General features: G+C 49.5%; 9 protein-coding genes across 9 annotated transcripts; 5 read left to right on the forward strand and 4 right to left on the reverse strand.

Annotated features, from left to right (window-relative positions):
* The first annotated feature begins 568 nt into the window (after nucleotides 1-568).
* On the forward strand, nucleotides 569-1,048 carry FOBCDRAFT_21635 (uncharacterized protein). The gene has a single exon (XM_059609440.1). The coding sequence runs from the start codon at nucleotides 695-697 to the stop codon at nucleotides 968-970; it is 276 nt and encodes a 91-aa protein (XP_059466941.1). The 5' UTR covers nucleotides 569-694; the 3' UTR covers nucleotides 971-1,048.
* A 13-nt stretch (nucleotides 1,049-1,061) lies between these two features.
* FOBCDRAFT_217687 (uncharacterized protein) lies at nucleotides 1,062-3,660 on the reverse strand. Its single transcript, XM_031176117.3, has one exon. The coding sequence runs from the start codon at nucleotides 3,336-3,338 to the stop codon at nucleotides 1,239-1,241; it is 2,100 nt and encodes a 699-aa protein (XP_031047250.2). The 5' UTR covers nucleotides 3,339-3,660; the 3' UTR covers nucleotides 1,062-1,238.
* On the reverse strand, nucleotides 3,661-5,714 carry FOBCDRAFT_217690 (WD40-repeat-containing domain protein). The gene is made up of 6 exons (XM_059609491.1): nucleotides 5,491-5,714; nucleotides 5,354-5,407; nucleotides 5,249-5,300; nucleotides 4,675-5,190; nucleotides 4,137-4,622; nucleotides 3,661-4,083 (listed from the first exon to the last, which is right to left on the reverse strand). The coding sequence occupies exons 1-6, from the start codon at nucleotides 5,525-5,527 to the stop codon at nucleotides 3,909-3,911; spliced, it is 1,320 nt and encodes a 439-aa protein (XP_059464425.1). The 5' UTR covers nucleotides 5,528-5,714; the 3' UTR covers nucleotides 3,661-3,908.
* Nucleotides 5,715-6,516: 802 nt separating this feature from the next.
* On the forward strand, nucleotides 6,517-10,755 carry FOBCDRAFT_237875 (XRN 5'-3' exonuclease N-terminus-domain-containing protein; the record flags this gene model as incomplete). The annotated part of the gene is made up of 3 exons (XM_054703780.2): nucleotides 6,517-6,820; nucleotides 6,870-8,183; nucleotides 8,231-10,755. 3 exons carry the CDS (start codon nucleotides 6,517-6,519, stop codon nucleotides 10,753-10,755), a joined length of 4,143 nt encoding a protein of 1,380 aa, XP_054559755.2.
* A 280-nt stretch (nucleotides 10,756-11,035) lies between these two features.
* On the reverse strand, nucleotides 11,036-12,028 carry FOBCDRAFT_217693 (signal peptidase subunit-domain-containing protein). Its single transcript, XM_031176121.3, has 3 exons — nucleotides 11,703-12,028; nucleotides 11,364-11,645; nucleotides 11,036-11,311 (listed from the first exon to the last, which is right to left on the reverse strand). The coding sequence occupies exons 1-3, from the start codon at nucleotides 11,846-11,848 to the stop codon at nucleotides 11,065-11,067; spliced, it is 675 nt and encodes a 224-aa protein (XP_031047254.1). The 5' UTR covers nucleotides 11,849-12,028; the 3' UTR covers nucleotides 11,036-11,064.
* An 882-nt stretch (nucleotides 12,029-12,910) lies between these two features.
* FOBCDRAFT_21685 (uncharacterized protein) lies at nucleotides 12,911-16,313 on the forward strand. Its single transcript, XM_031176124.3, has 2 exons — nucleotides 12,911-14,077; nucleotides 14,132-16,313. Exons 1-2 carry the CDS (start codon nucleotides 12,990-12,992, stop codon nucleotides 16,203-16,205), a joined length of 3,162 nt encoding a protein of 1,053 aa, XP_031047257.2. The 5' UTR covers nucleotides 12,911-12,989; the 3' UTR covers nucleotides 16,206-16,313.
* Nucleotides 16,314-16,589: 276 nt separating this feature from the next.
* FOBCDRAFT_21683 (WD40-repeat-containing domain protein) lies at nucleotides 16,590-18,405 on the reverse strand. The gene has a single exon (XM_031176126.3). It carries the CDS (start codon nucleotides 18,347-18,349, stop codon nucleotides 16,601-16,603), a length of 1,749 nt encoding a protein of 582 aa, XP_031047259.2. The 5' UTR covers nucleotides 18,350-18,405; the 3' UTR covers nucleotides 16,590-16,600.
* A 158-nt stretch (nucleotides 18,406-18,563) lies between these two features.
* On the forward strand, nucleotides 18,564-19,850 carry FOBCDRAFT_217700 (nucleophile aminohydrolase). The gene is made up of 4 exons (XM_031176127.3): nucleotides 18,564-18,730; nucleotides 18,788-18,945; nucleotides 19,009-19,258; nucleotides 19,338-19,850. Coding segments are annotated over exons 1-4 (612 nt in total). The 5' UTR covers nucleotides 18,564-18,728; the 3' UTR covers nucleotides 19,540-19,850.
* Nucleotides 19,851-22,528: 2,678 nt separating this feature from the next.
* On the forward strand, nucleotides 22,529-24,857 carry FOBCDRAFT_21708 (P-loop containing nucleoside triphosphate hydrolase protein). The gene is made up of 2 exons (XM_031176129.3): nucleotides 22,529-22,844; nucleotides 22,902-24,857. The coding sequence occupies exons 1-2, from the start codon at nucleotides 22,645-22,647 to the stop codon at nucleotides 24,712-24,714; spliced, it is 2,013 nt and encodes a 670-aa protein (XP_031047262.1). The 5' UTR covers nucleotides 22,529-22,644; the 3' UTR covers nucleotides 24,715-24,857.
* The last annotated feature ends 1,442 nt before the right edge of the window (nucleotides 24,858-26,299 follow it).

Below are 26,299 nucleotides of genomic sequence, written 5' to 3' on the forward strand. Positions count from 1 at the left end.
TGTGTATTGGTTCGGAAGGTCTGGTCGGAGTGACGGATAATTGATTATAAGGCGGGATGTGTTACAAAATTTCAAAGGTTGGGAAGACAAAAGTGACTTGCTTACTTTGCTGGGACCAGGGCCTCCTTTCTCTGGTGTTGCCGGTTGAGTCCATATGGTACGGGCTTTGCTTACTGTGGCCGCTGTCTGTTTTATGTTTCACAAGACTGGAGACGGCATGTTGCGGCTTTTCTTTCCTCCTCTTGCCATGAGGGCAAAGGAAGATCCGTAGAGCTGTTGGCGATCTGGTCTCTGGTCTCTGGTCTCTGGGCTTCAGGGGCTGGTGGTGGTATTGCTGGAAAACGGTTACGGGGTTGGGTGCATAGCGAAGGGGAGTGTGTACGGATATTTCTTGGCCTTTGTCTGACTCAGTTATCCAGTTCACACAAAGTCGGCGGCTCATTACCCGACAAACTAACTGTTTTTCTCTATTGCCTGTCTCTCATATCTACCCTCATCTTCTGTTTTTACCGCTGTCACTCATTCTCTCCCATATGAGTTTGACATTGTCTTTCTCACGTTGCTCAGTTGTCTTGATAATCTCTGCATCTTTCTATCTTCATCTGATTTTGCTTGGGACGCGCAGGTGCTGGGGAGCAGGATGGGGTGGCTAATAGGAACCTAAGCCACGGTAGGGAGGAGTCGGGGTGTCAAAATGGATGTTATGTTCCATGCGCTGGCTAAAGCTGCATCTTTGCTGTTCACAGGAGCTGACGATGTGGGAGCATGTCGCCAGTCCTACCTAGGTACTATCTGGATTCCTTACAGTTCTACTAGGGACTATGGCTTTGTCTACACAATAGGGTTCAGAAACTTGGCTGGGCAAGATCGATTAGGCCGGCTGCTATGGCCGTTGGAGGTTGTCATTTATTTCGTCTACATATTGTATTTCTTCCTCTCATTGAACTACCCTCTCATGATTGATAGGTAATTCTTTAGACATCAACTCTCCCTGCTTTTCACATTATGTCTTGCATACTAGATCAATATAGGATGCTCAAGAAGTACTTTGACTTATAATCTCTTATTTTCTCCTTTTTCCTCCATTGGAGGCCAGCCAGTTATGGGTCCAGAAACAAAAGGTGACTGATCAAGAGTGGTACAAGGATTCGCTATTCGCTTGTTGTCTAACCAGGGTGATCTTATGCCATGCGTTTTGAAGTTGCAAGTGTCTTTTGTACCTTCACTCCTTCATAACCCTACTGACCATTGTTGTTCAAGTTGTTACCAGCAGCCTGGTTCTGGATACCCATCGTATTGGGCGCGGTGGCGAAAGGCGGTTGACCAGAGCTTCCATTGGTAAACCAGATGTCCCAAGTCCTGGCCATTTTGTAATCGGCATCATTCACTTCAGGGGGTGAGTTGACGAAGAGTTCGCTGAGCGTGGTATTCCAGGCCCCAATCTCCTCTCTTCGAACAGGGACGTCCATTCCTCCCATCGTCTCAGCGACTTCGTCAGCAGAAATTTCCTGATTCCCGACGCGAGTTGCCTCTCTACTAGCTGGTATGTCGCTCATGTTATCTTCAGGTGATGAGCTTTCGTTAGGTGTGGCAGGCATGCGATATCCACGGTTGATCTCGGCGTTGATGTCGTATTCGCCGTCGCTCTCGTCGTCAGCGTCGTCGGACTCCCTGTCCCAGTCTAGGCCCTCGTGGTCAACTGATGACCAGGCCATAGCACGGAGGTGTTCATCCGCATCATCGTCCTTAATCTCCTGTTGCTGTTCAGGGGTGAGTTCATTCCAGCGTTTCTTGAGAGCGTGCTTGCGCTGCCAATGGTGAGTGTTGTCGGCTTTGTTGAGCTTCTCATCTTCATCTGAGATGTACATCTCTTCTTCGTTAGGGACGAGGTTCTCTCCCGTCTCAAAGTCAATATAGCCCCATACCATCATTTGAGTGATGTGGTCGTCTAGATGGAGTCCACGGGAGACTGCTTCGATCGGCAATATCTGATCAGGGCGCCCGAGATGAAGGACACCTTTACCCCAGCCTTCCAGGTGACCAAGGCCAACGTCGTGGACAGGAACGCCATAAGCCGAGGGGTATTTTTCTCTCTGAATGAGACCCCAAACAGATCTAGGGAGGAGCAAGTCGTAGCGGGCCTTGAGCTCCATGCATTCTGACATAGTCCTGTATTTCTGTCGCATGAGGCATTGCCACAGGGGATACAAACCTTTCTGACCCATCATGAGCTTAACCATGTCAATGCTGATCGGGCTGAAAAAGGGGTGTGTAAAGGCCATCGAAAGCTTGACCATAAAGAACTGCGCGTTGTAGAGGTGGATGTCGGTCCAATACTTTCTGCTTCTCAGGAACAGTTGTCTCTGGCGCGTAGTAGGGATGTCAAGTAAGACCCAGAGTCGGAGAAGGGTGCTGTGCATTGTGTGTGGCATACGAAAACCCATGCGAGCCATCATTGCGATGATCTCGCGACAGTATCGATCACGGCCGATGACCAACTCAAGGTACTTGAAACCAGGAATCAGTCGAATCTGGCTGGGGTTTGTCTTCGTGGTTTCCCAGCGGCCTTCAAGGAACCGAGCATCATGAGTACTCGAGTTGCGGTCCGCTGGATCCTTGATGAGGGTTTTGCCATAGAGCTTCCAGTGAAAGACTTTCCCAGCCTCGGGCGCATTGGTGTCAATCCACATACGAATGCAGGAGAGCATATGTCCTGTAATTGCTTTTCGAAATGCAGGACTGGCGATGTACAGGCCCACGATGTCTCTGGGAGAGAGGTGCTTACCAATCTCAATGGCAAGCTCAAGGTTACAGCAGAGAGCCGTGATAAGATCGAGACTGGTGTGCTTGAGACTTAGGGTGAGATGATCAACTTCATTCTCAATTTCATAGGGATTCTCTCCTTCAAAGAGACCATGAGCATAAGCTTTCGAGAACTTGACCCTCTTTGCGATGCTTAGTTGACTGTCAGGCTCCTTGATTTCGACATCAGGGCCCAGATCGATGTTTGTGTCCATATATTTGTTCCCATGTTCGTCATAGTCTTCAGGATCGACGCCCATTGCGGCAAGTTCTTCGTTTGTGCGAGATTCGCGAGCAACTGCTTCCTCGAGGCGACGTCGCATGCCATCTGTTAGGAGTTCAAATTGCCGCTCTGGATGTGTGAGGAGCTCATCTGGGGACTGGACTTGGCCTTGGCCCTGGTCCTGGGGAGTAGTCTGAGAGTTGACACCGGACTGAGCCGTGTTACTCGTAGCTGGCTGCATGTTGAAGGTATTACGAGGGACGTTGTGTGGTGCAGATGGTCCCGCATCTGGATGAGATGGGTTGGAAGCCATAGGGACTGCGAAGAAAGAATAGATGAAAGCTCAGAGGTGGTTAAATGATGTAGCGAGATTTGCGGCAGTGTGATTGTAGAAAGCTGAAGTAGAAAATCGTAGTGCAAAGATACCTAGTCGTGCTTCGTGGGGCATGATTCAAGAAACAATAGCCAGGCGGCTGGCCACTGACGACGGACTCGAACAACAGGGAACAAACAGTATCGAACTAGGGCACCTAAGTTACCGTGGGAAGAAGAGTCACCAGGTCAACTAGAGACAAGAGATGAGTCGCCAGGTGCTGCCAGTGTCAACGGTGCCACGCACTCGCGAGAAATTCGCGACACTGCAAAGAGCTGGAGTACTGAAGAACAAAAAGCATTTTATTTAATCCAGGGAGACACGTGAATAATTTGTTTGTTATCTCCTTTAGGCCCCAAGCCCCCTTTGAGTACTTGAATGCCTGGCACTAGGATAGCTATGTCGCCCCTCAATGCTGGTGGCATGTGTCTCTTGAAGCCACCGCCTCCAGAGCTGCTGCGTCTCCTCATCCTATGAAGACCGGAACTTCTCCACGAACTTCCACCTCACCTATCGGTCGAGCTCATCGACAGGCAAGTCGCCGTCGTCCTTACCGACAATGGACTCAGCTACCTTCCAGATCTGCAGCAGATTGTCTTCCGCAGCGCTTGCTACAAGCCAAGGCTCGTTGAGATTCCAGCTGAAGTCAGCCAAATGGTTTGTATGACCGCCGTGCATGAAGAGTCTAGATTTGTTAGCTTTTTATTAAAATCAAGCCCTGGCAGTTTCTGGACGTACAATTCAGGGGGACCATCATCCTGGTCGTCGGGCAATACCTCCTCGCCAACCCGCGAAAGATCCCAAAAGATGATTCTTCGATCATAGCTGGCACTTCCCAGGATACCAGCCTCAGTCGGGTGCCAGGCTAGGGATGTAACAGCATCGTTGTGACCTTCCAAAGTGTGGACCTTCTCCTTGACATTTCTGAGGTCCCAGATGCCGATCGTCTTGTCGGCTGAGGCAGTGGCCACGAGCACTTCCGAGTTGGGGTTGAACGCCAGAGCATTGATCGCATCGAGATGGCCGCGCTTAGCAACAACTGCTGCCTTGGCGGTCTCGCTGTGACGTACGTCAACAATTTGGAGAGTCTGATCGTCGGACACAGAACCGATGAAGTTCTTTGAGATTGGATGATACTGAACGTCGTTGACGATCTGGGTGTGATGAGTGTACTTGCGAGAAGGATTGAGGATCCTCGAATCACCCTTAAGGGTCTTCAAGTCCCTAAGTATAGTATGTGAGCAGAGCATTCTGAGTACCAGTGATAAATACTTACCAAAGACACATTGTGGTATCCTCGCTACCAGACGCTAAGCACCCCTCCTCATGAGGGTTCCAGTTCAGGCCGAAACCTTCGGCCTTGTGTCCAACAAGCTCGATCTGAGCGTTGACCTTTCCAAGGGAAGTGGGCTGGAGAGGGTGCTTTGTTCGGTCGAAGATGAGGATCTTGCCATCCACACAAAGAGTGGCGATGATGTCAGGGTTCTGAGGCTGATATCGAGCCTTGTTAACTTCTCCGGGGTGCTCGATCTTCTGAACAATCTCACACTTGATAGCAGCGACATCACCAGGCTTGCCGTAGCCACCAATCTCGCCTCGCTCCTCATCATAGTCCTTGGGATTGGGCGCTACAGCCTTTGGAATCTGAACATTGGCAATCTGAAGAAAGTTGGGGCTCTCATCTGAAGTGTGAGTGCCAAGCAGGAGGCGGTGAACTGAGTAATTCTTGCCCTCTGGCTCCTTGACGTCGGGAAACCATTGGACTGTAAGAGTCGGCCAAGTCAGAGCCGTTCTGGAAGATGAATGTTAGATCAAGAATTCGTGGTAGTGATCAAAGACCTATGACTTGCCCGAGAATCATGTCATACAAGAACGGGCTGTTTTTCTTCCATGTCTTGTACTCTGTTTAGTGTTAGTACGATTAGTCCATATTCTTGTCATTGTTTTCTCCATACCTTCATTAATCATGCGCTCGCCCTGATCATCATCATCTTCGTGAGTCATCTCGACTGCATTAATGTCAGTAACCATGTCTGTGCAAGTTTGCGGTTACGGGCAAGTTTAATTGCTTGCTTGTGAAGCGCAAACTCACTGTCAACATCGCGCTCTGCGGATTGAGCAGGTGCCATGATAACTTTTCGTATTTGCTGAGTTGAATATTTTGAGGTTGTTTAGAATGTGAAGGAAATGCGTAAGATAATGGTAAAGGCAAAGTAGGTAACCTAGCAAATCGTTGGTGGTAAGAAATTGTGTGCACGGCTGAGGATGATGAGTGTAGTTGACCAAGAAGGCTGAAAAGTGCCCAAGGTCGCGTCGCGCGTAAAGTGACAGACAGCACCTAGCAACGGTGAGCCACAGCGAGTGGAAGATCCTGTGGCTAGAGTACCCCACAATCCACCACGGGCAATTGACTCACAGCGGGGAGTAGAGCAGTTAAGGTACATAAGCAGTACTTCATATATCACACAAGTTATCGGGAAGTATAAGTACTATGAAAGTAGATCACCGAGCCCCTCCATCACAGGTTCAGAGCCCCACCATCTCGCCGTAGGTCCTGGGTTCCCTCAATGACTCTTGGACTTCACGATAACACGTTTCGCCTTCATCTTCACCTTCTACCTCATAAACCCTCACGGAACTCGACGGTACCCTACGATACTACTCATCTACGGAGTATCGTGCAGTATCACTTGCTGAGGTCTGATCGCTCAGCTATAGCACCATCCGCTTACAGATTGTTTGCCGCCACGTTGACTTACTCTCCTGTCCCGCGATCCTGTTTTTACAGGACTTTCCACGTTTCCCGCCCAGTTTCTTAGGGGTGTGTTCCCAATAAAACATCACTTTCAATACATTTGACATTTTGTGTGGACTGGAAACTGTCCACGACCCGTCAAGATGGGGTGCGTACCTCTTGCTGCTTCATCTCTACCTTCAATAGCTGATTCTTTTCGTCGCAGTGTCCCCAAGTTCTTCAGATGGCTCTCCGAACGATATCCTGCCATTTCTCAACTCATCGCAGAAAACCGAATACCCGAATTCGACTGCCTTTATGTTCGTTGTCCGATACCTCCTGTCATCCCTCTACGCATGCATGCTGACCGTCGCCTAGCTCGACATGAATGGTATCATCCATAACTGTACCCATAAGGATGCGGGCGAGGATGTATCATTCCGTCTTAGCGAGGAGGAAATGTTCATTCGCATATTCAACTACATTGAGCATTTGTTTGGAAAGATTAAGCCCAAACAACTCTTCTTCATGGCTATTGATGGTGTTGCGCCACGAGCCAAGATGAACCAGCAACGTTCTCGACGTTTTAGGACTGCCCTAGATGCTGAGAAGGCCCGTGAAAAGGCCATCAAGGAAGGTGTTGAGATTCCCAAAGAGGAACCGTTCGACAGCAACTGCATCACCCCTGGTATGTTAATTTACCAGGAATATCAATGACAAAATCTGATAAGTCGCAGGAACGGAGTTCATGGCAAAATTATCCCAGCAATTAAGGTATTTTGTCAACAAGAAGGTGTCCGAGGACACAGATTGGCAGGGTTGTGAAATTGTGCTATCCGGCCACGAAGTTCCTGGCGAGGGAGAGCACAAGATCATGGAATATATTCGAAATGCTAAAGCTCAGCCGAACTACAACCAAAACGTCAGGCACTGTCTTTATGGTCTTGATGCTGATCTGATCATGCTCGGTCTGCTCAGCCATGACCCTCATTTCTGTCTTCTCCGAGAAGAGGTTACATTTGGACGGGCGTCAAAGACCAAGTCCAAAGAACTCGAGCACCAGAACTTCTATCTGCTTCATCTTTGCATAGTGAGGGAGTATTTGGAGATGGAATTTCAGGAGCTTCAAGAGGACGGGGCCCTGAGTTTTCCCTTTGATCTGGAAAGAGTCATTGATGACTTTATTTTGATGGCGTTCTTCGTGGGAAACGATTTCTTGCCCAACTTACCCAGTTTGCACATTAATGAAGGTGCTTTGGCGAAAATGTTTAGAATCTACAAATCTATCCTCCCAAAATGCGATGGATACATGAACGAGAATGGAGTTATCAATATGGAGCGACTACAGCGCCTCCTCGGCGAACTTTCCAAGACCGAAATCGATGCATTCGAGAACGACGTATCCGATGAAAAATGGTTCGCGTCGAAACAGATGGAAAAGAAACTCGAAAACAAAAACGCCGAAGCGAAAGCGCCCAAAGGGGGTCAGCTGGTGATCACCTCAGCGCAGCGCGATTTATGGAAACAAAAGATTCGACCCTACATTTCGAAACGCTCCGAACAACCTTTGGACCTCGGTACAAGTCTCAAGGCTGCTGATCGTAAGTTTGTTCAGGATTTGGCTGATTCAATGCACCTCCAGTGGTCCACTAAGGAGGACGATGAGGGGCACCGTCATCTGATTGTATCTTTCCCCCCGAAGGTCAAGGATGATGCCGACGACGACGAAGAGGATGACGATGACGATGAGGAGGGCAATCTAGCTGCCTACCGGGTAATGAAGACGTACGACAAGGCATTGGTGATCGACTTGACTCCCGAAGATGCTCAGAAGCATTACGAGAAGCTCTACCAAGACAAGTACCAGGGTTGGAAGACAAAATACTATCTCCAGAAGTTTGAAGAGTGGGCACCTGACAATTACGACAAGGAGCTTACAGCGCTTTGTGAGAACTACGTCCAGGGTCTTCAGTGGGTCTTGTACTACTACTATCAAGGAATTGCATCATGGCCTTGGTTCTACGGGTACCATTATGCACCTCTTATCTCAGGTATGTGATACGGCGGTATATGAGTTCTTGTAGCTGACAAAACGTAGATGTCGTCAAGGGTGTTGGTGCGGACCTCAACTTCAAAAAAGGCCAACCTTTTTTGCCGTACGAACAACTCATGGGTGTGTTGCCGGACCGGAGTAAGAAGATCGTCCCTAAGGTTTACCACGACCTGATGACGAATCCTGATTCTCCAATCATTGACTTCTATCCACGAGACTTCGAGCTGGACATGAATGGCAAGAAAATGGACTGGGAAGCAGTTATCAAGATTCCCTTCATCGACGAAAAGCGCTTATTGGCCGCGATGGCCCCCAAAAATGAGTTGCTGGAACCTGATGAGAAGGCTCGCAACGGGTTTGGCGTTCCTCTGAAGTTCACATATTCCCCTGAAGTCGATTTTGTGTATCCTTCACCACTACCTGGTGTTTTCCCTGAGATCCAGAACTGTCGCTGTATTGAGAATATCTTCGACCTTCCGGACATGGAGGGACTTGAATACTTGTCAGGCTTGACTAACGGTGCTTTGCTAAGCGTCGATGCACTGGCCGGCTTCCCTTCGCTGCACACCCTTCCGTATACCGCCCAACTCGTTGAAGGGTACGGTGTTAATGTATTCCAGGCTGACAGCAGAAACCCAAGCATCTGTGTCACACTGACTGAAACCGAGAATCGTACCAAGATAGAAACTTGGAAGGCCAAAATAGGCCATCGATGCTTCGTTGGATACCCATTCCTTCAGGAAGCCAAAGTCATCAAGGTGCAAGACGAACTTTTCAGCTACGAAATGGCCGAAAACGGCAAAGACATTGTGACAAAGGACCACAATAACAGGGAGGCTGCCGATTGGGCCAAGGAAGCTGATTACCTGGAGAACTGGCATGCCAAACGCTTAGCAATCACCATCGGACAGGTTGAGTGTTTGGTATATGTCCATATGCTGAAGGGCCTCATTCGTACGGAGGAGGGTGCCCTGATTAAAGAGTATGCCGAGAATCCCAGCCTGAGAAGCACCTATGCTGCGCAAACCATTGTTGACGAGGTCGTTAACGAAGATGAGCGCTTCATTGAAAAAGAGGCGTTGCCAATCGAGGAAGAATTCCCTCGGGGTACTCGTGCATTCTTCCTGGGCGAGTACGCATACGGACGTCCCCTTGAAGTCGCTGCCCACGCCAATAACAAGGCTGAGATCGTTGTTTCGATGCTGAAGAATAAGGAACCGGACTTTGCGAAGCAAATTATCCACCAAGCAGAACGCTCCAACCCCTACACCCCTTCTTTTGCTGTTGCCAAGCAGTTGGGAATCCATCCTCTTGTCCTAAGCAAGATTACGTCTTCGTATCAAATTATCAATTCTGCTGGACTTCGACTGAATTTGGGACTGAATTTGAAATTTGAAGGACGAAAACTCAAGGTTTTGGGGTACTCAAGGAAGTCTCACACGGGTTGGGAATTCAGTGGCATGGCAATCAAGTTGATTGCTGACTACATGGTTGCCTTCCCCGATTTCTTTGCTGCCATCCAGAGGGAACCTCAGAAGAGCGAGGTTCTCGAAACAGATCTTTGGAATGACCCCAGTGTTGCTTCGCAGAGAGTTAAGGAGATTGTGGCCTGGCTCAAGAAGCAGGAGACCAGCAAGTTCGAGCGTGTTCCTTTAGAAGCTGAGCAACTCGACTCCGAGGTTGTCAAGGCCCTGGCTAATGTCGGAGAACAAATTCATGCTGCTTCTCAAGATATTGATATCAAGAAACTGCGTGGCGTTCCTCGTTCAGCGCTTCTCAAGCCGTCAGATGCTGAGATGGTGCTCGGCAGCCAGAACTTTGCCCTGGGAGATCGGGTAACTTACGTCTCTGCCGCTGGAAAAGTTCCTATCGCGACTCGTGGAACTGTTGCTGGTATCAGCCGCACAGCTACCGCTCTGCTTTTAGATGTTGTCTGGGACACATCGTTCATGAGTGGCACCACGCTTAATGAGAGAGCTCCAATGTTCCGCGGACAGACTGTGGCATCTTCTTCGGTCCTGAATACCACGAACAAACAAGTAATCTCAACCACAAGCAAGTCACAACAGCGACGACCAGTCATTGCCGCCCAAGGTGGATATGCGAATGTTGGCGTCACTCAGTATAAGGATGCTCCAGCACCTGGTCCGCTTCGCGGTGGGTGGCGCGGAGCCTTGAATGGCTCCAACTCACCAGGACGCAACTCCCCTGGACGAGGACGAGGCAATGGCGCTCGTGGAGGTGCCCCTAACCTCATGCACAGCACCTTGGTTTACCGAAATGGCCCTCCCGACGGCGCGACTCAAGGCCAGGACGCTAATGGGCACGGAACTCGAGGTAGAGGAGGTCGTGGTCGCGCACGCGGTACACATCATAGTTCTCCAGGTCCTGATGGGCACCGGGGGGTCGAGCCTCCGCAGGAACAGAGATATGGCAATGTTCCACCACCAGCCAGCCTTGACTCACCTCGAGGCAGGGGCCGTGGACGTGGACGTGGTGGAAGAGGGCGAGGCGGGGCCAGCCGCGGACGAGGCAACGGAGGAGCTGCTGCTGATGGAACCCAAGGCTAGATGCCTCGCAGTTCTGATTCATACTTGTACTGGCGATGACGGATGGATTGTTCATGATGCCGTGTCTTACAACATGATGTTGAAATGTTTGGATTGTTTGCAACATAGCCAACGTTGGGATAAAAGTTGTGGATATGAAAATGTATGATAGATAAATGCTAGATACCTGTATCACGGAGTCACGAGTGCGAACAGATCTTGTCAGAGGGATCATGGCCGCAGGAGTTACAATCATGGCTTTGCCCAAGACCCGGGCGCCATATTACACTATGAATGCATATTCAAGGACATAAATGTATTTGTCTACCATTAGTAGCTCTTCTTGGGAGCATCTTTCTTCTTAGTCTTGAGAGCAGGAAGTTGGAACTTGGGCGACTCTCCCCATTTCAAAGCCCTCCAGTGACCGATATCCCGGGACTGATCCCAAGTTAGAAAACCGACCCACGGTTGAACGTTGTAATGTAGCTTGAGCTTCACATCATCTATCTCGGCGACCTTTCCACTGGGGTGGGTGATCTGATACTTTGGCTTCTGATTCTTGAGACCGATAAAGCCACTATAACATCTTTAGGTTATATGTAAATACTTGTGAATATACAGAGACTTACCGTTCAGGGTCGATGGACTTGCCCTCAGCGCTACGCTTGAGCTTCTTCATCGCAACGGGTCCAATGTTCTGGAGATGGTCGGCGCTGGGGTTGGTGATAATTTTATCCCAGATGACAGCCTCATTGGTCGAATTGTTGGGGCCAGGCCACTCGGCAGTGACATAGACAAAAACCTGCTTGGTATTCCATGTAAAGAGGCTCCTCAAGTCAGCATCGAGGTTGAATCGAATGATGGCGTATTCCTCCTTCTTAGAGCTGTAGTAGTGCGGTCGGCCCTTCACACTGCAAGACAGAAGATAGTTAGTATATAATGTTCGATCCTAGAAGGAAAAGACATACACTTGAGCGTTTGTCTTCTGGAATATGCCAGCGTCGGGCGCCCGTGGAGCCAAGAGGTCGGACGCAGCGATAAAAGCTGCGACCACAAATGCGACAGTGGTAAAGAAACCAAAGGTGTTCTGAATACGAGTAAGAGAATTGTACATGGTGAGCTTTTGATTAGCTGCAGTTGCAGCTTTTGCTCTCAAAGTGTTGTACAAAAAGAAAAGGAGAGCTTGAAGGAGGGACGTTGACGATGTCGCGTCTTGGTGTTCAAGTCGTTGGAGCTACTGGCCACGTTTTGGGACGGACGAGACCTGCAGTCTAAGTTAGGTGAGTGCTGGAGCTGTGAGGTTTCAGCCTTGTGATTGGGCCGCTGTGTGTTCCATGAACTCCACTGTTCAGTTGGACTGGATTCAGTAAGGAAGAATCATATAAAACATATTGATTAATGTGGACATGGGAATCTCTCGTATTCCAACATTCACATAGGACTTTCAGCGTCGCATGTTGAAACAGCATAGGTACCCAAATCAATAGAACCTCTTGGACCTCTTCAACCCCATCAGATTGGACCCTTCGAGGCTAACATTTTGACAACTCAGCAATCCTACCTTACCTACGGAGTAGTCACCACTATCTGGGCTCCAAGTTTCTGCCGAAGTCGCACTAAATTGGAGCGTAGCCCCACTACAAGCCAGCCAAGCTAGCGTTCAATGGTCTCGCTAGAGCCGTCCATTCAAACTTGCATTGAACAGCTCCGGGAAGATAATACATACCCGATTCAAGAAGTCCCTGTTCTTTACTCATGAAAATTTGTGCTCTTCCAAATACTTGACGACCCGGCCTGTGACTCAGGGAACACCGGCTATCTGCTGCACGAACTTCTGGCGGCTGCTGATGACCGCCTCATAGCCTGACGCATCGTGAACTGCCAGGGCGAAAAGCTGGAGGCCCACGCACAGTCTTCGTCAATAGGTGACCAGTGGAGGAAAAAGGCTCGATGGGAGTGCGCATTGCTCTTCTTCTTTCCTTTCCATACTGCTGTGTATTCCGCTGAGCTTCGCTCTAATTCGCTTTAGCCCTCTCGCACGCTATTACTCCACCGCCAACTCTTTCCCGGACTATGGGTAGGCTCCTTGTCCACTCTTTGTGAAATGTTCCTGCTGACACCTTCTGGAGAGCTCCGGGTGACGAAGCGAAGATGAAATCACGGATTGTCAGTCTTTTACTGCGCTTGCAAAAACCCATCCCAGTTGCTGATGTTCAGAGCAGAGAGCGATCAACGACCAGAAACCACGAAGCTCAATGGGTGGCGGGCAATCTACTGAAGCAAGAAGTTACTATAGCGAACCTCGAGATGATCGACCAAACAAGCGAGTCAAGCCATCCGGACCTGAATTATCCAACACAAATTTGTCCCGCTTCTTCCCTACGGGTTCTCTTCACGGGCCGCTAGAAGCAATCGAAGACGAAGAACCGCAAACCTCGCAGCAAAAGTATCACGACTTGACCCGAGAAGACTCTATGGTCGAAACTATCGATGGCTCAAGCATCATCAGTTTCGGTAGGACTGCAGGAGCTACGAGCAACCAGCAAGAGTACCGGAATGTTCACCGTCAGAACAGCGTGAAACGTACCCGGCGGCGACGCAGACACGAATCCAAAATATCTTCGTCGCCTATCGAGATTGACGATACGAGTGCCGTTGCGCACCGAAACCTTGCTCCTCAAACTTCACACCCCCCTACGAGCCCAGACCAGTTGGTTAGGGAAAATGAGGACGGTCCGCCACCCGCCAACATCACGTCTGATGTTGTCTCTCAGCCAAAGCGACCAGCAGCAGAATATAGCCAGAGTGCGCCAAAGCGGTTCAAGGTGCACCCGCAGCAGTCTGATGATGAGCTTGCGCCTAGAGCTCCCGGGGGCCGTGAGACAGCCAAGAAGCCAAGTTTCCCGAAGCTAATTTCACAACCGCGAACCCAACGGGGTGACATACAGCCTACCACATTCAAAACAACAAAAGCCATGCCGGGGCGCGAAACCTTGGCTAACAAGGGATCAGCGTTGAAAGAGGTTCCCTTAGAGGCTGCGATCTGTGGGAAATACTCGTTCTCCCCAGCAGACAATATTGAGCCAGTCACACTTCGACTTGGTCCAGATGCTGCTGAGCCCATGCATGAGAATAGCGGAGACCTATCCTGGCTTCAAGTTTTGCGGTCGTCAGTCAAAGGTGTAAAACACAATAACACTAATAGCCCCATTGTCCTCATTAGCCGCTCAGCCAGAACATCTTTCTCCTGCGGCAAACTCGCACTCAAGTTTGTGAGCGATGCAGACGCCTCATTCTTCATCCACTGGTTGCACGGCTTGCCATGCCTCGTTCAACACGAGACGTAAGTGCTTATCGAAACTTCATGGCTTTCTAAGATAAACTAACAATTCCTCAGAGACAAGCTGGATGCAACATTCCATTGCGCAAAGAAAGAGGCCGATGGTTACAGGACAAACTCAGCGAAGGCATCTGGTATATTCTTACCGGATGATAGTCATAGAGCCAACAGTGCCAGACCTCAACAGCACCACAGAGATCCTTTCTTAGGTGATCCTGTCTCGCCTGGCCTTCCTAACTCGAAACAAAAGAAGCTCAAGGATGGAATGCAAAGCATCTTTCAACCAAAAGAAGATGTACAAATTGAACCACTCTTCACCGATGATTTGTTTACAGGGTTGGCTCGCAACCAAAGGCTCGGGACTCGGCACTTAACAAGAAGGGAATCTCCACAATCTCAACATGAAAGAACTCCGAAACCATGGACGGCTTGCAATCCTGGTTGGGAGAAAAAATGGCACAGATCTTTGGTGTGGCCTCCAACAGGAAAGAACCGGGCAACAGTCGATAAAGATGATATTCAACGGCTGGATGAAGGCGAATTTCTTAACGACAATATTATCAGCTTTTATCTTCGCTACCTACAAGATCAGCTTGAGAAAGAGCGACCAGAGGTCCTAAAGAAGGTGTACATTTTTAGTACATTTTTCTTCGAGAAGCTAAGATCGAGTCGCGGCAAGATCAATTATGATGGGGTCAAAGCCTGGACTGCCCGAGTCGAACTGCTGTCATACGAGTTCATTGTTGTTCCCGTCAACGAAAACGCGCACTGGTACCTGGCCATCATCTACAATGCACCTCGTCTTCTGCAACCAGAGGTGAAAGCGGAAACAAACATCAAGAAGGAGTCTTCGAATCCACAAGATGCAATAATTGTTGAGGATAATGACCCGGTATTGAATCTTGCGGAGAGTCCTCCTGCTGCAACGAAGTCTTCCATTGTGTCTGTGGATGTGGAAGTTACCCGCTCAACCAGAAGCCGGGCGATTAATGACAGCAACTCTTCTCTACTTGGTGACAAGCATACGCCGAACATAGTGACTCCTGGCAAAACGAGCAAGCGACAATCAACTGGAGGGAATCAGAAGTTCAGCCTTGACGATTCAAAAATTATTACACTCGATTCGCTAGGCTCATCGCATGCACCAACCTGCAGGTGTCTAAAGGACTATCTCCTTGAGGAAGCAAAGCACAAGAAGGGCCTCGAGATCGCTAGTGTACCCAGCGGCATGACTGCCCGAGGCATTCCGATGCAAGACAATTTCTGCGACTGTGGTGTGTACGTCCTGGGTTACATGGAAAATTTCCTGAAGGACCCAGATGAGGCTGTTCGAAGACTCCTTCACAAAGAAGACACCGAATGGGAAATCAACGCCCCTGAGATTCGTGCCAAGGTGAGGGATCTTCTCTTCGAATGTCAAGAGAAGCAGCACGAGCGTCTAGAAAAAGAAAAGGAGATTAAGAGACAACGGAGGGCAACAAAGGGTCCCGTCTCCTCACCACAGATAGCTGCCTCTTCGCCACAGGTGCCCCGAAGAGAACCAGAGACACCACAAGTTAGCCGTTATCTAACAAGCCCGTCAGTAAACGGTGCCAGTGGCTCACCCTTTGAGGCGGCTCGACAAACAGGGACCACTTCTTCATATTTTGCGGTCGCTTCTGCCGAGAGGCCAAGCCAGTCCCCAACGTCCAAAAGAAATGATGAACCATCCCTCATCCAACCTCTCAGAGAGGACTCGGGCAATGAGTCTAAGGCCTCTAGCTCAGGAGATGTATATCATTCGGCTCGATCATCGCCTATCAACAGCGTACCACCTGTGCCTTCTGGTTTGACCACAGAAGGGTCGCGCGACGAGCGGACGCCCAAGCAGCCTTCAACCCCTGAATTCGTACACAGGTTACCAGACTCGCCCGATGACATGGGCCCAACAGCCACTTCATCTACTGTGAAGAAAACTAGTTCGCCGCTGCTCTCTCTAGTAACAAGACAGCATCCCTCGCCAGGATCTCAAGGCAGCCAGCGAGCTGTTCAGCTCGAACAGACTGTTGTGAGAAGCATAGAGGACGACATGTCACCTCCAAGAGGACCACAATATGATGGAGTTGATCAGTCCATCGACTTGACAGTATAGGGTTGTCTCAGACAAACTCGTCGTGCCATCACCGACGAAGACAATGAGAACAGGGTGTCATAGGGGGTTTGGTCCTTATAGCTATGTATGATTAAGATAATTCCAGGTGCCATATCATGTTATCACTACAGGTACCTAGGTTCCGGTTGCTTGGGGCACGAAATCGGAAGGGAAGGAGTTGACATAACGAAAGGGAGACATTAGAGGTGTAGAAAGATGATTAAAGTTTATACCCATCACAAAGGCTTTTTCCTATTTAACACCCGACTCCTGAAGCATCATCGGTCCCCAGACCTATTCATCCCCAATATGCTAATGATATATAAGATGTGGTATGAGTTGCAGTCTCCGCCACGTCTATTGAGTGGTTGATTGTCAAGTATCTATTATGCTTTTTATTCATCTTGCTCGTCGCCATTCGAGCTTTCGTTCGTGCCGTTTACCACTGGCCGCTGTATCCTTGGAATCTCGAATATGAAACCTCCATTGCGTCCAGCCTTTGCGGGAGGGTTCCATCTGCCAAGTCGATGTTCGTTTCCGATAGCTACAACCACGCAAAGACCATCTTTGCCTCTGTCACCACGCTCAAATATATCGATATCGTTTACAACACCATGAAGAGGACCATGAACATTCTCCTCATGGGACGCCTTCTCTCCGTCTTCAGGCTTGGCGAGGACACCAATGAACTCAATCTTGCGCTTATCCTCACTAAGTTGCCAGATTCGAACATGACCATCCCAACTGCCAGTGAGAATAACGTCAGAGTAGGGAATGGTTCGGATAGCGGTGATCCAGCGGGGTGTGGGAGGTGGCACGATCTTGGGGTCTGGGTTCACCTCGGCCGATGCCTCCTCGGGCTCCAGGGGCGGGTCGATACCATGTGCGATGGGCTCTATGTACACAGGCTTCTTCTTCTGCACACTCCATAGAGCAAGGGCGCCGTTGTCGCTACCCGTGACAAAGAGATCATCGTCGATCATGGCGACACGGTCCATGCTACCTTCGTGGAGGAGAGATCGAGGGTGAACACCCGTGGGACGTGACTTCTTGTCTACAGCACCACCGCGGAAGACAAGTTGCGTCTCCTCAGCGACCTTCCAGAGGCGCGCAGTACGGTCCCGTGCCCCAACGCTAACACATCGCTCTTGCGCAAGGGCATCGACATCGAGAATTTCGTCCTGGTGACCAAACAGCGTTTCAACGTAGGCCATTTCGTCTAAGCTCCAGACCTTGACCGTGCGATCCTTGGAGCATGAGTAAAGCTGGTTCGTTCCTCTTCGGAAGACGAGTCCAGTAACAGCGTCCCTGTGATGTGTGAAAACCTTGATGGGCTTGAGGGCATGGGCGTCGTAGATAATAAGCTTCCGGTCTGCGCCACCAGTAGCTACATATTTACCATCGGGAGAGGCTGCAACAGCAAGAATACGGTCTGTATGGCGCTGGTAGTCTTTGTCTTTTGACTTTGTCGTATTTCCCTTTAACCACGCCTCCAGCTCAGGTCGCTTCCTCGGAGGTGCTGGGGGCTTCTTTGGCTTGCGCTTGGTTGTCTGTGGGTACTGGTGTTGTGGGAGATCTTGGGTCTTCCATTTTTGTAGATATAGATCCTTCGTCGTGGTGTAAATGTAGGGGGCGCATATAGCGATAGCGGTGACGGTGTTGGTGTTGCTTCGAAAGAAGGTGCGCGAAGCGTTGTCAAATCCCAATTCCGAGGCCAATTGGCGATATACTCGACCCTTGCCCTCTGCTACATCCTCCTGCAGTCGCTCGGCAATCAGATCTCGGTCGATATCGGCAGCATCAAAACCAGCTTCGTCCACATGCTCCTTGACATTCTCGAGGTATCGCTCTGCTAGCCGCAATCTTCGCTCAGCGGCAGTCTCACCCTCCTCATCATCAGACTCGTTGCCTTCCATTTCCACATCGCTCGCGACTGAGGCGCTATCGTAGCTCTCGTCATCGTCTGAATCGCTCCCAGAGATAGACTCGTCGTCTCGCTCGACTCGCTTTTTGGTGGGGCCGGCATTCTTCGAATTTGTCTTGCCAGCAGATTTTGAGGGCGCAACTCTTTTCTTTGGTTGCTCTGACGTCTCAGTACGCTTGCGCTTCTTCTGTGCACCTGGAACCGTAAAAAAGGACGACATTGTGGCAACGTCGTGAACTTGGCTGTCTGTTCACGACTTTTGAACCCGTCTCGAAGATAAATTTCTAGACTCAGAAAAAAAAAAGTTGAGCGACAGTGGATCACGGAAAATCTGTCTGATACTCAAGCATTCAACTAACCAGTCATAGCTTGGTAGGTGGGTCTGGTTTTTCCGTTTCAGGCGGTAGAGAGAGGCACAAACAAATCTGGTATGGGAAGCTTCCCGGGCAAGTGTTGACGCGCAGCGCTACAGCCTAAGGAGAGCTTGCTTGCTTGGTTGCTACTACTGGACCTTGAAGAAGGCTGAACAACTACCTGGAATAACTCCTCCACAACAACATATCGACTCTTCCTCCACTACAAATCAAATCATCGTCAATATGTAAGCTACCCACAAGCTGCATCTACTGCTCCAGACTTTCCTAACATTGATAAACAGGGAGGTGCTTTTGGGAATCACTGGAAAGGACTTCACTATCATTGCAGCATCCAAGGCTGCGATGCGGGGCGCCACCATCCTCAAGGCATCCGATGACAAGACCAGAGCTCTCAACAAGCACACACTTCTCGCATTCTCTGGAGAGGCCGGCGACACAGGTACTTGAATCAGCTTTACGTCGACAGGCTCCGTGATGACGACAGCTAACGCTCACTCCGCAGTGCAATTCGCCGAATACATTCAACGAAATGCCCAGCTCTACTCGATGCGAAACGAGTCCGATCTGTCTCCCTCTGGCCTGGCTCACTTTGTTCGTGGAGAGCTAGCCACTAGTCTGCGATCTCGAAAGCCCTACAATGTCAACCTTCTCATGGGTGGTGTTGACCCCATCACTGGCAAGCCCTCGCTCTACTGGCTCGACTATCTAGCGTCGCTAGCAGATGTTCCTTATGCTGCGCATGGATACGCACAGTACGTTATTGCGAGGACTATGGTCTCAGGACAAAATATATGAATGGACCTGGACTGGTGCTGATTTGTAACATCACAGATACTACTGCCTGTCTATCCTCGATAAGCACCATCACCCCGATATCACGCTCCACCAGGGCATCAAGATCCTGACAATGTGCACCGACGAACTGAAGCGCCGATTACCGATCGACTTCAAGGGTATGGTAGTGAAGGCGGTCAAGGCCGATGGGATTGTCGACATAGAGTTTGATGATGACAAGGTTGTCAAAAGTGCTTGAGACCAGCGACAGACTGAAAGAAGCATGACTTTGTACTACTAGATGGGTATTAGAGGCTAATACTTGCATCATGAAGGTTTCCCAGCTTCGTCCGGACGATCTGTTCAGAAGCCGGGTCAGCGTGAATCGAGGGCCGTTTCGTTACAGCAGGGCTCAGTCTATCTCAGGCCACCTATCTCGGCATGAATGCTACGTATCAATCGTGTCTCCAGCAACTCTCCAGTGGTTCAGGCATCTCTACTGCTAGCAATACCTACCTCCAACACTCGAAGGTCAGCCAGAGTGTGATTAGATTGCCTTTGATCCTTCCACAGCTACAAGTGTCGTTTTTATGATATCGTGATTAATAATAGGTTGATGACTTGCATTATCGTAATTTGTCGTAAGCTCTGTATTTGCTTTGAAAACAAGCATCTTGTGTTTTCATGATCGAGGCTTCGCATCATGGCTGACTTCGTACATGCATATAATATATCACCGCTCCATAACATCGTATAGTTCGACGTCAGAATAAGGAGATACAATAAAGCAATTATAATTACGTCTAACATTGATATCTCTAAGTGAAAACCGTATCTGACCATGTTCCATAGAAACCATACAGCAGTATCATTCAACTAATAGTGTTTTAGACATAGCTCTACTTGATCTTTATTATTGAGAGGCTAAACAGTACGATGGTTTCAGCACGAGCTAGTCCAGTCCAGTTCGCCCAGTATCTTATGCCCAATATCCAGATTATATCTCACAATAAGCATAGATAACACGACCGTGGAGCCTCGATGAGGTTAGTCAAGAAACATTCCTAGAAGCAACTCTATCCTGGGCCAGTAGGCTTACTATTTCGGTCTCTTACGCCCCAGCTCAGGTCCTGGCTCCAGACGTCATGCGAGGCTGATGAAAAATCGGTATGGAGGGCAGTATTACTGACCACGTGGATGAAGGGCTATATCTGCGTCAGTTACATGAATTTTCATCATGCAATCGGCCATTGGATGGTTGGAATGAGCAGCAGATTCTTTCCAGATTTTCAAAATCTCCGTCGTGATGCTAAATCCGGACTACTGAAGCGTGGGTGCATGGGAGATCCGTAAGGGTGGTCTCGTCCAAATTGATGTACTGCGGAGTACAGTTACGTATTTGCCATGAGGCATCTGGGTGAGTGTGTAGGCAGTTCTTGGGGAAGTTAGTAGGTTTAAAAAAAAACGAATAATATTCCTAGTCTTTTTGGATTCGGTTCATGTCTTTTATCCACATATCTTATAATTTACCATCGATTATATCATTTTCGCTGGACGAACTTCCGCTTTTGCTTACAGGCTCTGTACAACCTGGATATAGACATGCACAAGGAATGGTAAGATCATATTCGCCAGGCGTCGGTGAGCTGCATGTCTGGTACTGAATCGTTTTGTTCCTAGTTGTCAGATCGCTCGTGTCCCGCTTATCGGAGATTTTCAGGCTGCCGCGATCAAACTTACTTTATTTTACAGGATCCATTAGTTGTTACAACGTAGCCAAACCAGGGCCGACGGGACAAGCTCAGGGTCCTTGCATATCCCTGTATGTTCCTGTGTTACACAGTCTTCCTAGCGGTCTTTGGCAAGATTGTTCAAACAAAAAACTGACGCATTTTCTGTGTCCGTAATTGTTTTATTGTTCCCTAAAACCATTTACCGAGACATGCCGAGTTGCAAGTATTGTAGATAGATCCTAGTTCTGACACCAGATCCGGTAGAGTGCAGGGGCTTCGACATTGTCACCAGTGCCTCAAGTCAATTTACCTAAGTGCATACATAGGAGTGGCCGGTCAATTGTTCATGTATCGCTTTCTCTTCATAGCCAGTTATGTAGCTGCGTTTCCCATGGCTTTTGCTTGGCCTTTGTTGACCTCACTGTCCTGTTACCATCTCATACCTGACAATCAAAGTAAACCTACCTACGGAGTAGGTAGCATCAAAATAAACCTATCACTGGGCGACAATCGTCATCACCTGTGGTTGCCAGGAGTCCCCTATTAACCCACTTTGCCCCAGCCCATCTGGGCTGTTAGCCCGCCCCAGAATCTGGCTTAGTATCGAGGTACTGGTCAAGTACCTGAGGTTCCACGGTTTCTAAGTGATGCCCCTTGCCTCGAGTTACTCAACGCGTGCTTCCACCCGGATTCTTTGCCCTTCTGCAATTGCCTCCCTTGCTGGCCCATGTAATTTCTAGGCTTTGAAAAGATACAGATTAGAATCAGGTAGTGCCCGCCATTTAACTACTGTGTAAGTTTCACAGCAAGTACAGGGTCCTCGAGATTCTGACGTCTGCACCATTAACAGCGATTCAGGACAATTCTTTTGTCCACTTGGAAGAGTCTATGGCTAAGCTAGTGCGCTCTTCGTCATAAGTACCAGGTTAGTCACTTTTCTGTTTTTCTGCCCAGCCACTTCAAGCCTCTTGACAAGCATTTTTGATGTCTCTCAACCAAACTCCGAACTTCACTGGCTGCATCAGCCGTGAGCGGTGGCCAAAAGATACTTCTCGGAGACCTCGAGGCTCGCCTCGCCCACTCACGGCCTTCCCTGACCCACTCTCACTCTAAAATCCTCCCACTCGCCTTCACCGCAGAGCAACCCCCTCCAAAAATCTTGAACTCGACAGATGCCCGCACTAAGCCTATTTGATCACATCAACCAATTTTTTTTTCCCACTCTTCTTTCGCCTCTCTCTCTCAACTCTGTTCCTTTTCTTCTCTTCCTCCCACAACAAACCCTTCATCCCACAAACCTCCTCCATCCCCCCTCCATCCGTGTTATTTTTCAAGACTCTGTCTTTCCTTCGTCTCTCCTTTGAAGATTCTGCGTGTTCTTCGAGGGATAATTGCATAGCACTGACATTTGTTTGTGCTCAAAAGTAATCTATTTCGGGAAATTATTGGAAGCGTTGGTCTTCCGTTTCTTTCTCTCTTGTCTTTCCTGTCTTTTCTTCCGACGGGAATTTCACAACACCATCACTCTCTTTCGCATTTGAGAGTATTATTCGCCGGCTTCGGATTTCTACGCGTCTTTACGACCTAACTATCTTTCTACGTCTATTCTGATCCGAATCACGACTGTCATCATGGCTGATCAAATCAACATGGGTGGTCTCTCCCTCAACGATGGCGCCCAGCAGGGCCCTCCTCAGGGTCAACGATCCTACATCCCCCCTCACATGCGCCGCCAGGGCGGTGCTCCCCAGGGTGGTCCTCCTGCTATGAACGGTGGTCCTCCTCCTGCTGGACCTGGTCCCAATGGTCTTGGCAACAGTGCATGGGCTAAGTAAGTGTTTCTTTTTATCTACATGAACTTGATCGAACAGTCACTAACAACTCGCAGCCAAAACTATGGTGCCCGTCAATCCAACTGGGGCAACGACGTTCCCACCTATCAGAACAACAACAACAACCGCCGGGGCGGCTGGGGCGGTCGAGGTGGTTACAGCGGTGGTGGCGGCAACTTGGATGGTCACTCTGGAGGCGGTGGTGGTTACGCTGCCCGCGGCTCTGGTGATGGCCAGTGGCGCGATGGAAAGCACGTTCCTGGCCCGGCTAACCCCCGTGTCGAGCGCGAGCTTTTTGGTACCCCCGATGACCCCTCCAAGCAGCACACCGGTATCAACTTCGAGAAGTACGATGACATTCCCGTTGAGGCTTCTGGTCATGAGGTTCCTGAGCCTGTCCACCAGTTCACCACTCCTCCTCTGGATGAGCATCTCTGCCGCAATATCGAGCTTGCTCACTACAAGGTTCCCACTCCTGTCCAGAAGTACTCGATCCCCATCGTTATGGGTGGTCGTGATCTGATGGCCTGTGCTCAGACTGGTTCCGGAAAGACGGGTGGTTTCTTGTTCCCCATCCTCTCTCAGGCCTTCATCAACGGCCCTTCTCCCGTGCCCGCTAATGCCGCTGGCCAGTTCGGCCGTCAGCGCAAGGCTTACCCCACCTCTTTGATTCTTGCCCCTACCCGCGAACTTGTCTCCCAGATTTTTGATGAATCCCGAAAGTTCGCCTACCGATCTTGGGTCCGACCTTGTGTTGTCTACGGCGGTGCCGATATTGGTTCCCAGCTCCGACAGATTGAGCGTGGCTGCGATTTGCTTGTTGCTACTCCTGGTCGATTGGTCGATCTCATAGAGCGAGGTCGCATCTCCCTGCAGAACATCAAGTATCTGGTCCTTGATGAGGCCGATCGCATGCTTGACATGGGTTTCGAGCCCCAGATTCGCCGCATTGTGGAGGGTGAGGACATGCCTCAAGTTCAGGACCGTCAGACTCTCATGTTTTCGGCTACCTTCCCCCGCGATATTCAGATGCTTGCCCGCGATTTCCTTAAGGACTATATTTTCCTTTCTGTCGGTCGTGTTGGTTCTACTTCAGAGAACATCACCCAGAAGGTTGAGTATGTCGAGGATGTCGACAAGCGCTCCGTTCTTCTGGATATCCTTCACTCCAACGCCAATGGTTTGACCCTGATTTTCGTCGAGACCAAGCGTATGGCCGATTCCCTTTCGGATTTCCTTATCAACCAGAACTTCCCAGCTACTTCCATTCACGGTGATCGTACCCAGCGTGAGCGTGAGCGCGCTCTTGAGTTTTTCCGCAACGGTCGATGCCCGATTTTGGTCGCTACCGCTGTCGCAGCTCGTGGGTTGGACATTCCGAATGTTTTGCATGTTATCAACTACGATCTTCCTACTGATGTTGATGACTACGTTCACCGAATTGGTCGAACCGGTCGTGCCGGAAACACCGGTATTGCGACCGCTTTCTTCAACCGAGGCAACCGTGGAATTGTTCGGGAGCTTATGGATCTCCTGAAGGAAGCTAACCAAGAGGTTCCTGCTTTCCTCGAGACCATTGCTCGTGAGTCTTCCTTCGGTGGTCGTGGTGGTCGTTCTCGTGGTGGTGGTGGCCGTGGTGGTGCAACACGTGACTTCCGTAAGTTCGGCGGCGGTGGTGGTGGCGGCTTTGGCGGCAACAACGGCGGCGGCGGCGGCTTCAACGCTCCTTCTCAGGGCTCAGGCTATGGTGGAGGCGGTTTCGGTGGCTCCGGCGGCTACGGAGGTGGTGGCTACAGCGGCGGCGGTGGCTACGGAGGTGGTGGTTATGGAAACCCCAGTGGCCCTGGAGCTCAGTCTTCTTGGTGGTAAACATCTCGCGCCATCGAGAAATGTGCACCTGACAAGGTGTGGAACGATGCTAGCGGACGCGTTCTGCAGCATCACCCGTTTGCGATTTTCTTTTATGTTTTTTTCCTCGATGTTATCTGGTTGCATGCACGACTTGCATTTGGACGACACGGCGACACCATGATCTGTGGCAGACGAATGCTATCGCTACTGGCAACAGGCAGTATTGGGTTCGGTCCAGGGATTTCACGAAGCATCTGATAGATTGCGTTTCTTTGATTTCGGCGTACTCGTCGCTTGATACCCTTAGACCGAGATGTGGGGAGCTTTCAGACGTTGGCAGCACGCTGTGATGCAGACGGATCTAGGCTTATGAGCCAACAGATCTGACACAGCATTACGAATATTATGTTTCCGCCGTCTACCTGGGGTTATCCCCTTTACCCCAAGGGCATTTTTCACGCATTCACGATAGAGGGTCATGTTTTCGCCGTGCACACACATAGACAAAAGTGGATTTCTCGGTTCTCTGGTCACGAATTGCTCGCTGGTCCCTGTTGGGAACGGGGACCGGAGGGAGAGCAATAAGCACAGCTGGAGGGAACAAAGGTTAATGGTCAACAGGACGGTTATGTCTGTTTTAATATCTTAACAGATCGGAGAGCACGAGCGTTGCCGCGCGACGCCCACAGGTTATGGATTTTGGTTTGGGCGGCACGGCATGGAAAGGAAATCAAAAGCTCTTGCTCTTTGCAAGTCAGGAGGACACGACGAAGGCTTTGACTCCATGGGATATGAATGGGTCACGAGGCTTCTGAAGACGGGACCATGGATACATGGGCTCAGTTCCCGTAGTAGAACAGATAACCAGACTGGACTGAGGAGTCCTGATTAAAAAAACGCCTTGTTTTATATTGATGCCTATGATTGTCACTGGTGTGTATTGATCTAGTGGATGATTGCGCATGCTTCTGATAAGCGCGCTGCGGTGTGTTCATTACCTTACTTAATCAGTTATGTTGTGTAGAGCGAAGGTAAATGATACGTAGAAGGGGAACATTAAAAGACACTGTCTCGGGGTTGATACCAGAGAGCTTTTGAGTGAAGTGAGGCCCTTGTGAATAATCATTTATAAGAAAAAACTTAATAAATTTCATAAATTTAGGCCTAATGTTAATAGATTAATATCTTCTCGGCATTTGTTTTATTAGATAAATATCATCATAAACTAAGACCAGACTTTATACAGAATGGCTCTTCTTCTGGCTTTCTGTCTATAGACTTAGAAGATTAGTAGGCTTTATATATCATGTACTTAATCAGGGGAGGTGGGTTTCGAATGAACCCAACCCAGCCTGTCTTATTATCCAAGACTGGGAGGCTCTATTCAGAGCTATATCGAGCTTTAAAACTACTGTCCTGGGCTTAAAGGTGATGAGATTAGTTTGTAGGTAGCTGTCTTGAACTACCCTTTGTACGAATAGGTTTTCACGGAAGTTTATGTATCGACAATGCAACCGCTTACGATGACTGACATCGCTGATTTATTATGTACTACAGTCAGGGAGCAAGAAAACTTCTGACCCTAAGCTTAGATCCTAAACAT

Source organism: Fusarium oxysporum, chromosome III (assembly GCF_013085055.1).
Source record: "Fusarium oxysporum Fo47 chromosome III, complete sequence".
Classification (NCBI taxonomy): Eukaryota; Fungi; Ascomycota; class Sordariomycetes; order Hypocreales; family Nectriaceae; genus Fusarium; species Fusarium oxysporum.

Excerpts from the sequence above, each read along its gene's own strand:
- FOBCDRAFT_21635 (XM_059609440.1), top strand. The coding sequence starts at position 695 with ATGGATGTTATGTTCCATGCGCTGGCTAAAGCTGCATCTTTGCTGTTC.
- FOBCDRAFT_217687 (XM_031176117.3), bottom strand. The coding sequence starts at position 3,338 with ATGGCTTCCAACCCATCTCATCCAGATGCGGGACCATCTGCACCACAC.
- FOBCDRAFT_217690 (XM_059609491.1), bottom strand. The coding sequence starts at position 5,527 with ATGGCACCTGCTCAATCCGCAGAGCGCGATGTTGACA. Across the intron at positions 5,408-5,490 it reads CGCAGAGCGCGATGTTGACA|TCGAGATGACTCACGAAGAT; the intron begins GTGAGTTTGCGC and ends ACATTAATGCAG. Across the intron at positions 5,301-5,353 it reads CGAGCGCATGATTAATGAAG|AGTACAAGACATGGAAGAAA; the intron begins GTATGGAGAAAA and ends AACACTAAACAG.
- FOBCDRAFT_217693 (XM_031176121.3), bottom strand. The coding sequence starts at position 11,848 with ATGTACAATTCTCTTACTCGTATTCAGAACACCTTTGGTTTCTTTACC. Across the intron at positions 11,646-11,702 it reads CAGAAGACAAACGCTCAAGT|TGTGAAGGGCCGACCGCACT; the intron begins GTATGTCTTTTC and ends TCTGTCTTGCAG. Across the intron at positions 11,312-11,363 it reads AAGTCCATCGACCCTGAACG|TGGCTTTATCGGTCTCAAGA; the intron begins GTAAGTCTCTGT and ends AAGATGTTATAG.
- FOBCDRAFT_21685 (XM_031176124.3), top strand. The coding sequence starts at position 12,990 with ATGGGTGGCGGGCAATCTACTGAAGCAAGAAGTTACTATAGCGAACCT. Across the intron at positions 14,078-14,131 it reads TGCCTCGTTCAACACGAGAC|AGACAAGCTGGATGCAACAT; the intron begins GTAAGTGCTTAT and ends ACAATTCCTCAG.
- FOBCDRAFT_21683 (XM_031176126.3), bottom strand. The coding sequence starts at position 18,349 with ATGTCGTCCTTTTTTACGGTTCCAGGTGCACAGAAGAAGCGCAAGCGT.
- FOBCDRAFT_217700 (XM_031176127.3), top strand. Across the intron at positions 18,946-19,008 it reads TGGAGAGGCCGGCGACACAG|TGCAATTCGCCGAATACATT; the intron begins GTACTTGAATCA and ends CTCACTCCGCAG. Across the intron at positions 19,259-19,337 it reads GCTGCGCATGGATACGCACA|ATACTACTGCCTGTCTATCC; the intron begins GTACGTTATTGC and ends GTAACATCACAG.
- FOBCDRAFT_21708 (XM_031176129.3), top strand. The coding sequence starts at position 22,645 with ATGGCTGATCAAATCAACATGGGTGGTCTCTCCCTCAACGATGGCGCC. Across the intron at positions 22,845-22,901 it reads GGCAACAGTGCATGGGCTAA|CCAAAACTATGGTGCCCGTC; the intron begins GTAAGTGTTTCT and ends AACAACTCGCAG.